At 36.1% G+C, this 13,094-nt stretch overlaps 1 protein-coding gene across 1 annotated transcript in view; it reads right to left on the reverse strand.

Annotated features, from left to right (window-relative positions):
- Positions 1–13,094, reverse strand: part of EXOC2 (exocyst complex component 2) — a 125,489-nt gene that overhangs the window by 58,153 nt on the left and 54,242 nt on the right. The window contains exon 12 of the mRNA XM_015618996.2: positions 2,575–2,700. Within this exon, the coding sequence (XP_015474482.1) occupies positions 2,575–2,700 (126 nt within the window). The remainder of the gene's footprint in view (positions 1–2,574; positions 2,701–13,094) is intronic.

Below are 13,094 nucleotides of genomic sequence, written 5' to 3' on the forward strand. Positions count from 1 at the left end.
CAGTGGTTTAACAAAACAGGGTATCAGCACAACAGTGATAAGAGACCTGTATCTCACTTCAGGAACTACAGTCTGCTTTGGACAAAGAAATCGTACATTTTTTGAAAAACCCCAAAACAAATAGCCAAAGCCCCCAAAACACTTTAAAATTACATGTTTGTTGATGTTTGTTTTTTATGTATAAACTGAGGTCTTGTACAAATGATAAATTAAAAATATGCTATCAGCCTATGTAACTGTGGAAATGCAGAAAAATACATGAAGTATATTTTTATATCAACTTTGCTACAGAATGTTGCCTACACACAACAGGAATTCACCAGTTAGGAAAAATAGTTGCCTAATAGCACATTACATACTAGTAGGTTTCACCAGAGCCTCACTATTTTATTGTGTTGGTAGACAGTCTTGAATCTCATCAAGGTACAGCATGCCTTCAGCAGCTTCCATCTGTGGAGGTGTGGATCACATATTGCTCCATTTCTTTACTAGAGAATTGAACAGCTGCCCTATCTGCTTCTTCTAAGGTCAAAAAGTTTAGGCATTTTGTAATTAGAATTTAATAATTAGAATTAGTATTTGAAATTAAAATCATATTAGAAATTAAAATATTTGGATATTTGAAATAAATTTGAAATAAAATATTTGAAATTAAAATCATAATGGAAGCCCAAAATTTGGAAAGAGGGTCTGACATAACTCAAGTGCAACTGTACTGAGAGTGATATAATCTGTTCAGGAGTCATGAGAACGTCAAAGCTCAACTAGGAAAGCTCCTAGTGTGGACACAGATAAGATACTTTCACCAGTGACTATGTCAGGAAGCTGTGTCAACAGAGCTATAGCAGTAGAGGCTCTGTAACTTCTACAAACCCCAATTTCTAACAAAATAGTTCAGTTCCTTTGAGAAACCATTTAATCTTTGCCAAAAGCTCCAGCACCAATCCAAGGTTATAATCAGGAATGTCTTTTGGTAACTGGAAACATACTGGCAAGATTTAATTAATCTACAAAACTCTTTTCCCATCGAGGAAGAATATTTCAGGCTTAGTACCAAGCCTTCAGACAGCAGATACCTCTTAGAATAAGCTACTGCTCATTGTATCAAAGTTAGGGACATAAATTCAAGATATTTTTACTTTGTTGCTAGAGAAAGCTCCAATCTATATTTTATTGCACTCATTCTATTATTATCTCTGCTATACCATTCTAAAGAGGAAACTATAGCTATTGTTTATCGTTTACATATTATCATGAACATATGCTCAAGCAAGAACTGAATGTTATTTGAATGCTGCAGTTTTAAAATCTTAGTAATTTCTTTAACGAATATCTTGGACAATCATTGTCAAACATATTGGAGAAAAAAACCCCAAATCCACCAAATCACAAAAAAGCCATTCCTTAAATTTACCACAAACTAAAAAGACCCACAAACAAACTGAAAACAGAACACATCACAGCACATTTGGAATAGCAGCCCTTGCACGGGCATCCCAAACTGCAGGTATGCTTTGTCTCTCCACTTAGAGAAGAACAAGGAGCAGAGTTATCAGTGGTCATGTGCACCTAAGAACAAGGAACTCAACACAGAGGCTACTCATTCCACCTCTAGGAAAATGGGATGGATTACTATAGTGCTCCAATTCTAGAGTTTTCCTTTGAATCTTGGTTTAAATTGGTGTCTACAAAATATGCAAAACTTGCTCAAAATTTACCTTTTTTAGTTTGTAAAATGTAACAGATCCATAACTAAGACTCTGAAAGGAAAATAACAACTGGAATTTTCAGCCATAAATGCAATTAAGTCCTTGCTCATGCAAACTAGATTTTGGGTGTTGCTTGCTACATTAAGCAAAAGAGTGGCATTCTTATTGTCAATGGATGGCATTCAAAAACAACCAGCAATTTAGTGTTTTGCTTTCTAACACCTGTTAATCACCTCCATGCAAGGCTTTGGGCTGAGAAATGACAAGGATAACAGTAAGACAGCCATTTCAGTAACGAATGATTTGTTTTGTGAAAAGCATGCTTTCTGTCTCCTGTGATATCACCATTGCAAGATTCCTGAGAAGTTATTTGGACAAGGATATTGAGGACACTTAAAACAGAGGCCCCAGCTGGTTGTGGACAGACAGACTGCTTGAGCTTAGTCAAACACTTTGTTTGCCTTTTTGGGTTTAAAGAATCAGAGAGCCAGATATGTGAAGTCACAGAAGGTGCAAATGCAAGGAGAACCATCTTAGCAAACACACACAAAAGATATAACATGCAAAGCACAGTAGGCAGTAGGTGACTATTTTAAGAGAAAAGACCTGGTTTTGTAGAGAAAAAGACTTGCACTACTTTAGGAAGCAAATTTTGAACTTGAATTTTATGAACTGCTCTTTGCTTGCAGAAAACATGGAGGACTTCTTTAGTAAGCAACAGAGATGTGCAAGAAGAAAGAACTGTATTTTGTAACTATCCAAAACAAAATCACAGAGTGTGGGTTTTCATTTGAGCTTTTTAACTATGCCACACAGTGAAGAGTGGAGGCTGCAGCTTTTTTTTTCAAATAGAATGGATGCCTACCATCATCACGGCCAGACTGAAAGCTGCTGCCCCTTTTCAGTGAAGCAGTTTGACTGAGATGGCCAATCGGCGATGGACGCACATCACTGTCCAGGTCCAGCATGGGGCTGTGGAGCAATGCGTTGCCTGGGCAGAGGGGAAAAAACCCAAAAGTTAGAATAATTTTGCACATCAGTTGACATGAAACTGCATACTACCTGTAGAATTCTAACTTAATTCAGTGACACAAATGTTATCTTACAAAAACATTCTTAATCTTGCTTTATTTAGACTCTTTGTTCATCTGTATCAATAGTATTCAATACCATCATTGACTCCTGTAGCAAAGCCAAAACCACAAGTACCATGGAGAAAATGCCATTCTTTGGTTCTCTATCTTTCTGTTTATAATTAATGCCCTACAATTAGTTGCTTGAAAGCCATGGATAAATGTGTATTCATGCCATTAGTGACATTGCCCATGCTTTTTTTCTGGTGTATGTCCTAAATACACTTTTCAACAGCAAAAGTTTCCTTTTGTGTCTAGTCGAAGCAGTTAAGGGGCAGAGAGTTCACCTATTACTTAGCTGTTTTGCCTCTAAGGAGTTCAGGTAGAGAGAATCCATCCATCAGCAATTAGATGAACTAATGGCATATTTCCTTTGTAAATGTCCTTATTTATACGTAGCTACAAACCCACAAAATATTTTCCAGTGTATCAAACAATTATTTTTTACTTTGAGTTCCTGTCCACATGTAGGTCACTATTCACAAATCTAAGTGAGGATCTAATCTGATGGAGATGGATACTTGGAGTCTAACATACATTTTGAAAAACAACCGTGTAAGAAGAATAGGAGGACTACGATGATTTTTTTTTTAATGTACTGTGACACTGCCAATAACTTTTTTAAAGTCTAAATTGCTGCTTTATGCATTCACCTTATAGAGACATCACTGAAAGTAGTTATCAAAAAATATTTCAGCATTGCTCAACTGAGCTGTAACAAATAAACTTAAATCAAAATTCCCAGAATTATAGAACAGCCCAGGTTGGAAAGGATCTCAAAAGACCATCTAGTCCAACTTTTCATGGGAAAGGGGGCCTGGATGAGATTATCTAGCACCCTGTCCAGTTCAGTGTCGAAAACCTCCAGTGATGGGAACTTTACAGCATCACCGGGGAGCTTACTTCAGTGATTGATTGTTCACAATTCAAAAAATATTTTCTTATACTGAGATTAAACCTCCCTTGGTAATTCATGCTGAATTTTGTAGTGAGAATCCCAGCATTTGAGTTTATACTGTTGATCTTTTCCACTGATACATACATTCACTTAAAATAACAGGAAGGTCACAGAGGACGACCACCAGCTGTAACACTGAAATACTCAGATTCAGGAGTAAAACAAAGCAAAAACTATTTGAAGCACATTTATTCTGGTGTCAGAGCAGCATGGCAGAAAAGATATACCTAATCCTTTTACTTCAACATCTGGGGCTTAAAGAGTACTATAAAGTGAAACTTATCACAAACTTCCAATAGGTGACAGTATTGGGTTTTAGTTCATTTTGAAAGAAGTTCTTTCCAATTCTTTAAAGGTTTTTAAAGACATTTCCTGTGGCCTTTCACTGAAGCATTATCATTACCAAAATAACTGTCAGTTCTTTCACTCATCATCTTACTGTTCATAGTATAAGACACACAAGTAAGTAGATCCAATTTGGTACATCACTCACAATTGTGATTGACACACTGTATTAACTGAGTCAGTGAACTCAGCCTTCCCATCATCAGGCTGTGCTATGATTCTGTTTGCTATTTAACTCTTACACCATTTATTAAACACAACTCATCTTTATGACAGCTTTAAAACTGATGAGTTTTCAGCAACATAGAATCTGCTGCTGTGATTTAAGTATATTATCCACTGTCATCACAAGATCTACAGTGAGTTTGAACAAGAATTCGTGGAATGATTTTTCCTTTTGAAAGAAGTAAAAATGCACAATAGTGAGAAAGCAAAAAAACTAAAGCTTTTAATCGGCATTCAGGAAGACAATCCAGCCCCCTTACAGAATGAAGTAAAAAAAAATAAAAATAAAAATTCTTCTTCAGATTAAGAAAAGATTATATATATTCTTTATCTTACAGAAATTCTACACAGAATAAAAAGAAAATGGCACAAGACCCTGAGAAAACGTGTCTCACATAGTTCCTGGGATTTCAGGAGCTTTTACGTGATATTCAACACATTTGCATTTTATTTGGAAAAAAAAAAAAAGTATGTCAAGAAGGCTAAGTCAAAATTGTCACAGGCATTGCTATTTAAAACATATTTTATTGAAAAAACACTGGCAAGAGTGTAGCAATGTTATTTTCACAAAAACCACAACAAAACAATCTCTCTGATCTCTCTGCATAGAATTGAAGTTCTCAGCTTTCAGACAGCGTGTTAATATAAGGAATGTCTTGTAAACAGACGGTCTCTAAAAATGACGGTGCCAATTAAACCTCGGAATTAAGAAAAACAGACACACTTACCCAAACACCTTAACGTGAATAAGTTCAATTAAAACCACTTGCTCGAGGTAGCCGTACTGCTGCTGATGCACTAAGCTCACGCAGCCCGAACTGGTTTATATATTCACCAGTAACAGAAAACATGTAAAGAATACTCTCTTGTTCCACCAGAAAAACCGCATCATCAGTTTGCTGGCGTACCAGGAAAAGAAAGTTTAACATGAACTAATTTCTTAATTGGTTGTCTAGCCTTACAAGCAAGTCTAACACAGCAGCAGGGAACTACAACAGCACATGTACCCTCAGGACTAATAAACATCTGGACTACATTAGCAAAGCTGATCCTGCTTTCACCCTACCAGAAGATAGCGCTTGAAGACTGCACACTAACGTATGAATCTTGTAAAAAAAGTGAGAGTTAACCAACAAACAATTTTTCTTCTATCCCAACTCATTCCCTCTCTGGAGCCAGCAGCTTAAATTTAGCAGTGTAATGTAATACAATGAATTAATAGCAGTATGGACTGCAGACAATAATATTTATAAACCTAAATAAACTAACCAAATAATAATTTACTGCCCACTCAGTACTTGATTTGTGTACTATTTTTACATTCCCAGATCCTGAATGCAGGACAGCAACAATTTAAGGTTTTGAGAAATTAACTTTTTACTGTGCTATAGGTTTTAAGAAGGATAAAAAACATGAAAAAAATATTCCCAGTAGATCTTTACTTTTAAAAAATACACTGCATCTTTCAAGAAACAAAAGTATTTTTGTCCAAAATATAGCATCTACATGGAGCATTATCTGTCAGTGACTCCAGTACCAAGTGCATATTTAAACAGGAAACATAGGAAAAATAAATGTACTACATTTTCTTCTTCTATCCAACAGTAATGACAAAACAAAAGTATGATTAACACCTTATTACATTTACAACTACAAAATCATGAGAAGAGCAAATACAAAGTTCGAAGGATCTCAATACTGCTTTAATTTTATTTCTTAAAGGATTTTAGCGGGTTTCAACTTTTTGGTCACAAGTATTTTGAAGGTGTGCGTTCAGAGGCTCTGTGAAATAAAAAATATTGCAGTGGTTTTGTTCACTCTTCTTCTGTTCTAGTGCAGTAAGATCTCACCAAAATAAGAATCTAAAGTACACAGTAAAAGCACAATTCTTTTTGATACTATTTCTCTAACTTTCTGTAAATCAAAAGCCACCTGTGCTTTCTGTAAATCAAAAGCCAAACTGCAGGTTTATCACACTACAGGGTACTTCTGTTCCCACAGTACCTATAGCTCACGTACAAACCTGGACCCCATTTCTTGGATTGTCAACTGCAAGTTCTTGGCAAGCAGCGTGTTACAACCTCCATTAAAAAGCTAACTGATATGAAATTTGCCTAAAATAAATTCTTCCATGATATGCAAACCAGTCAATGATTTAAAATTTTAGAAGCTGCTTTACCTTCATATTCCTAAACTATTACCAAACTGAGTGTAAAAATTGTTCTGCAATACCCATTGCTCCGCAACTGCCTGGGTTTCTTCCCTGCTCTGAGGTCTGGCAGGCAGAGGTTTCTTGACAGGGTCACACATCTCTCGCCTCCCAGCCTAAGCCACTCTGCAATTCTGCCAGCCTGGTGCATCAATTACATGACTTCCAGTAAAGATTTTTACAAAAGCTACTCGTGATCAGGGGATTAGTATTGTGCCAGTACTGCCTGCAGGGACGAAGAAAATTGTTAACAAGCAACAGTCGTTAACAATTGACCAACCTTTAGTAAGTTAATTTTTCAGTGAGATTTTCCATGTTAAGTCAAAAGTCAGTCATTACACAGACTTGCTTAAATACAACATGTACATGTACACACAACATATACATCATGTATATGAGCGAGATTAATTAAGAAACAAAAAACACCCTACAAGATGTGCAACCAGGTGAATACAGCTACTGTGTTTCTCACCCATTATGTATCTTACAGTGAATTTTCTCACAGGCTACAATAGCGAGGGAAGGCTGATCTATACCCTCCCGACTCTCTGAAGGGCGGCAGACTTCCTCACCAGCCTTAAACACCTTTGAACATTTTTTCCTGTGCACAGCGGGCCCTTGTCCTGTGCTACAGCCTGACCACCCACTGTTGCTTGTTGACCAAACACACAGTGCCTGGAGCCTGCACTGACACAACCAGGATAAGATTCCTTTCAAGGACACCGCATTGAGAATTTCAATTTGTCTAGGCAAGAAATTAGGCGAGCAGGGGAAATTACTGAAAAATTAACCTGCTCAGCAGATGAATAACTCTGTTTTATTCTTTTTCTTAAGTACTTTTTTTCTAACCTTACATTTTATAGTGATCAAGAAGAAAATTCCCTGTTTTTCTAGAAAAGAGATGAGTATGGAAGATTAAAACTGATAGAATTGAGGGATATTTAAAAATGAACGCTTTTTTAAAACTTGAGGCTAGTCTTCATTACCGTAAATGCATTTATAATGAAACTGTTTTTCAGTTTACTACAAAAAGGGTAACTGGGCTTATTCTAGTGGTGTTCCAAGTATTTCACAGTCTAAGGACATACCTTATTGTCAGCCCTTCAGGCCCAAAAATTCTGAAACAAGAGCCAAGCATTCAAGTTTGGCACATAAATAACAATTATTTCATTTTACTAGCTCCAGCAGACATTAAGATCATCAGTACTATTGGAAAAACTCACTTTAACTCAATTGCCTGAAAAAGTACTAAAGACTGGAGCAGACACAAAGGTAAAATTCTGGCCAGTGAAGAATTTCCATCTATCTTCATTCATAATAGTTTTTGAAATTTTGATTTTAAGCTACCTGTGTTGCTTCTTAATCCAAAGAGTTACCCTCTTTACAATACTTTAATACTATTTAAAGAATTACATAAAATAAGAATGCCCCCTGAACTTCTGAACATGCTGGATTCTACTAAAATTTCTAAATTACAGCAAACTTACACATACAGGTAGCAAAAGAGGAAAATGAATCTGCTATTAATTTTTGTACTGATCAATTTTTATTCTCTGTTTCACCTTTTCTTCTTCTTTTTTTTTTTAATTTTTTTTATTAATAACCTATTAAGGGATTGCTTGACATCTGCTGTAAAAAGGGTATTTCTGCTATGGACAGGGGATGTGGTTTAGACATGAAATGGCTCCCAGCTGCAAGAATTCTTCTTCCAGATGTACAGTAAGCAAAGGCAATGGAAGAAAACCAGCTGCTAGGATAACAAATTGAAAAGGCCCTTTTGACACAAGCCTTGCCGGCCTGTCTGATCTAACAAAGATGGATCATTCATTGCAAGGTGAATAGAATCTCAGTGTGGCACAGAAGAAAGAGCAACATGGTCTAAGCATCCATTTCTCTCTTTCACACCAAGTACAGCTGCTGTTACTCTGGCACAGAAAAACTCTGCAGAGTTTTTTACAATATCTGGAGAGCTGTGCATCATACTCAGTGCTGCAAAAATCAGACCTTTTTTAGCAACAAGAACAGAAAAAATAATTATAATAATTAAAAGAATAAAAAAACACAGTGACTGTACTATCGTACTCTTATCTGGAGAGTGGCTCCACATTGGTTACTTTAACACGTTGTGTATCATATCATTTGCAAACCAAAGGGAAACAGAAAGATCACACAACCATGTCAGTTGTATCCAATTACAGCTTTAGTTTCTAATCAGGTTAGCTATTAACAGGTAGCTTATTTGCAATAATATGACATAAAATCTCAAAGATTCGTGTCACAGATGAGTGATTTAGGTCACTCAAAGTGACCTAAAAGTACTGGCAAAAGGTACTGGCAAAACTGGTTTTAATAAGAATTTCAAGGAGTGAGACTTGACAAAGTTTGCAACAACCTGCTAAGAAATTAAGGCTTTCTCAGCCAGTTTGACAATAACTGGATGGGAGTCCCTACCCATTTTAGTTCAAAGGATCATGAAACCTACTAAGCCACTATTAAAGTCTAAGAAAATAACCACTGGCCACACAGAAAACAGTCTTAACCTCCACAGCTTCCATCCCTGATATTCACATTAAGAGTCCTATTGCTTAACTCCTTTTGGCTATCTGCCCAGTGCCTCAGGAAAATTTTAAACTAAATCTCATTTATTTACATTTATTTTCATGTAATTTTATGTCATTATGTTCTCCATGTTTCCTGCACTCCAACAAATCTGGGATGCATAAACCATAGTGAAAAACTATAATTATGCTTTAATAATAGAGGATTTGCCAAGTTTAGTTAAAATTTAAAAATATGTAAAATCTTAACTGAAGGAAACCACTTAGTATCCAGGTACCAGAACTGAAAGTTCCTAGATGTCTACAAATCATAAGATCAAAGGTCAAAAGCAGCAATTCAGGCTTTAGCCAATACAGGGCATAAAATACCAGCACAATTCAGTTTACCATTCAAATATTTCTTACTAGAGAACAAAAAAATACTGTTTTGGGTAAGCATATGCTCTTCTATAGTAAGCTTTATATTCATGGCTTGAAAAAACACTCTTTTTCTATTTTCTTCTGTCTCATGTATCTCCTTTCTCTTCAACACATCTACATACTAAATAACAGCAGCAGTCTGGCTTTACCTACTTGAAGTCCTCCTAGTGGACAAAACAGTGAGATAAGACTAGATAGATAACACTAATTCATCTATGCTTCAGAAAAACTTCATAACCATAAAGAAAAGTTTCAAAAAAAATAAAGAAGCACATCTGCCTATTCCATGAGTAAGGCAGATAGCATTTTAAGTTTTCTATTTAATGCAATAAATCCATGTATTTACAAGAACTACTATGTAAGCAGAGCTAGAGCTCCACCCAACTGCACATGGCTGCATCCACACCTACAGCTGCACCTCTAACAAAAGAATCTGATCATCAGAGAAGCAGGAAAATTACTTAATACAAGGACAGGAGCATGGGAGCTTTATGATTCAGGTATCCTATGCCTTTGGCTATGCTGTTTGGTCTCTTTGTGATGGCTGCCTATACTTCAGCACAGGAGAAATTCTGATCTGCTGTCTTAGCTGCACTTTCACTCACTCCTTAAAACATGTGGGCTTGGAGTCAAGCAGTTTCTTGTAATATGAACATCTCATACCTACATTTTTTTTTTTTTTTGCCTCATAAATGAGGAAGGTCTGCTATAGCAAGAAATAGATAGGCTAAAGGCAATGATGGGTGAGTAACAACAGCCATATCTTAGCATATAATGAAACATTCATCTACACAGTGCAAGACTAATCAGCAAACCAACAGGGTTGTTTGGACTGAGGGGAAACACTACATACATACATGGAACAGAGTTATTCCTCAAGGGAAATAAAATGCTCTAAAATGCTGCTGTGAAATACTTCACACATTACATCACAGAAGTGAGAGAATTCCCAGTCCTACTTGTACCCATTGAAATAAATGCAACCAGTTAACTAATGATCAGATTACTGCATCTATTGTGATCAATGTCTATTAAAATCAAAGGAAAGATTTAATTTAACAGTTTGCTGTTGTCAGTTGTCATCTTTTTAAGTCACAATGCCAAATTATTTGACAAAGCTTAGCACAGCTGGATATGCCCTTACAGTTTTTGGAAATAATACTAACACAAATTTGATTAACTGGAAATAGACAGTATTGGAAAGACACAGGATTTCTGCTGACCCCTGAAATAAAATCTGAGAAAGAACTCCAAGATCATTAGAGTTATGTAAATTTGCCATGGTTCCTTTCTGGTTGCATCACAGACAGCACCACGCTATGACCTCAGAGAGGATGTAGAAAACTAGACTTATTTTGTCAGTATTGGGGATTTTTCCTGACTGTTCTTACTATTGGCCTGGATAAGTCAAAACCTCTTAAAGACGATAGGAGATGATGCTATTTCTATACAAGAAAATGAAATTATTTCAGTTGTAATGACTAATGGCTCAGCATTCTAGATGTCTGGAGACAACTGGAACAATTTTGTCCCATATAATACCGTGTAGACTTACACTAGTGACTAAATTTGGAATAAGTTCTCCTTAGAATTTGCTTAGGATTGTGTTTTAGCTTGTTTAACAAATAATTGCAGTGTTAGCCTTCCCCTCCTGAATACATTATGGCCAGCAAATAAATTATTTGAGAATATTTACAGTTTGACAATCATCTGCAAAAATCCTGTCCAGAATATCTAATGGTTTAAAAAACCCCAACCTTATCCAGGTAAGAAAAGTAGAGACCTTGTCTTATTCCAAACTTACTTAAAGCAGTAAAAGTCATGTGTAATGACTAAGAGCACAGTTCTCCTTTCAAAACTAATAAAATAGCAGCAAAATGCTTTGGCACAAGCTCCACTGAAAGGTGAAAAATTTTGCAGAAATATAAAAATAGATACAATCTGCTACTGAGGTTTAAGTTTACTGGGCTGAAAAGTTTTGACTCTATCAGTCTGAAGCCACAGATTCAGTTGGCAAAATAACTAAGGTAAGAATAGCCAGAAATAGCTGGTATGCTCAAGGTGGGACTACAATTGCTGTCTGCTTGTTCCAGCACTCATAATATGAAGTCTACCATCTGCTAGAAACAGTGGAAACCTAGAAAAAATTTAATGTCCTTTTCATTAGAATACCAGTCTCATTATGACCCATTTCTTCCTCCAAATGCTCAATAAACAAAAAAGTAAATCTTTTTTTGAAGCATGTGTTACATGGAAGACTTAAATGTTTGAAAATGTATTATTATTTTATCTTAAAAAGAGCCTATGAATTTATGAACATACAGGTAACATTTCTAACTTGTTTAAGTTGATTAAATCCCACCATCTTGTATAACCAAACTGAGCACATCTCCACACTTCGTTTGAAAAGCATACAACTATTAAAATAGATGAAAATGCATGCCCTGCCTTCAATCACAACCAGCATTGTTCTACTTGGCAGTTAAAAGCAATCCTGAGGTTTTTTTTTCCTTCTCCCGCCTGGTGTATGCCAAAATTAAAGATCTATGGAAAGTAAAAGACATGCATAGAAACTTTCCTTTGTCCTATTAGACACTAAGTGAGAAATTCAATCAGCTAGAATTGATTCTTGAGTATTTTAAAATCTGTACAAAAATCTATAATCAGTGGAACCACATAGAAGGCTGGAAGAAAACTATTGGAATTTGATGAGCTGTTAGTGTTTCTTTCCTACATGCACAAAATATTAACTATTGATACTTGCATTTGCTGGGCATTCAAGTTATTTAAATTCTGTCTTCCATGAGTCAAAAAAAGCTGTATCATAATGGCCCCTCTGACATTAAAGCTGAGGTAAGCAGCTTTGTTGCAAGAAAAAATACCAAACATGTTGAGATTTTTCAGGACAAATCTAGGAATTTAGACACATTTTCCACTCACTCACTGGAGCCTGCATATCAGAATTATATAGACTACTAAAACAAAATGTCTCAAGCACTAAGTATTATCATGTCCCTATCTTTCTTGCTAAAAAGCTGGAAAATGGCCATACAAAATTTTGCAGGTGAGAGAAGAAGGAAGCTTAGAATTATTAACCACAGCTGTTTTCACAAGTGAGTTTTGCTCCTGATAACTTAATGTTGTGAGGCTGGTGGCGGTGCCTCATGATGGCTTTTGACAAAGAAAGAAGATGGGGGAGGTTTGGAAACATTCTGAATTTTAACCAAGATGCCAGGAAAACAGTGTGGCATTCCAGTTGGTTCCACAGCACTTCACACTGTGTAGTGGAACAATGATGGTCTGTGCACGCTTTTAAGCTAAAACTTACTGACATTGCTGTCAGAAGTGATGCACCCCATGAACTCCATACCTGATGTCACAATCTGTGCAACAGAGAGTTAAAGCCTCTGCAGAAAATTTACAGCACATTTCTATAGCAGCTCCAACTCAGTAAAACTTTTGTGGTTTCTCAGAATAAAATACCTTATCTGGCTTGGGATATGCATGCACTAACACTAAACACGGGAGTTACCTCTA

The sequence above is a fragment of the Parus major genome, chromosome 2, assembly GCF_001522545.3.
Source record: "Parus major isolate Abel chromosome 2, Parus_major1.1, whole genome shotgun sequence".
Classification (NCBI taxonomy): domain Eukaryota; kingdom Metazoa; phylum Chordata; class Aves; order Passeriformes; family Paridae; genus Parus; species Parus major.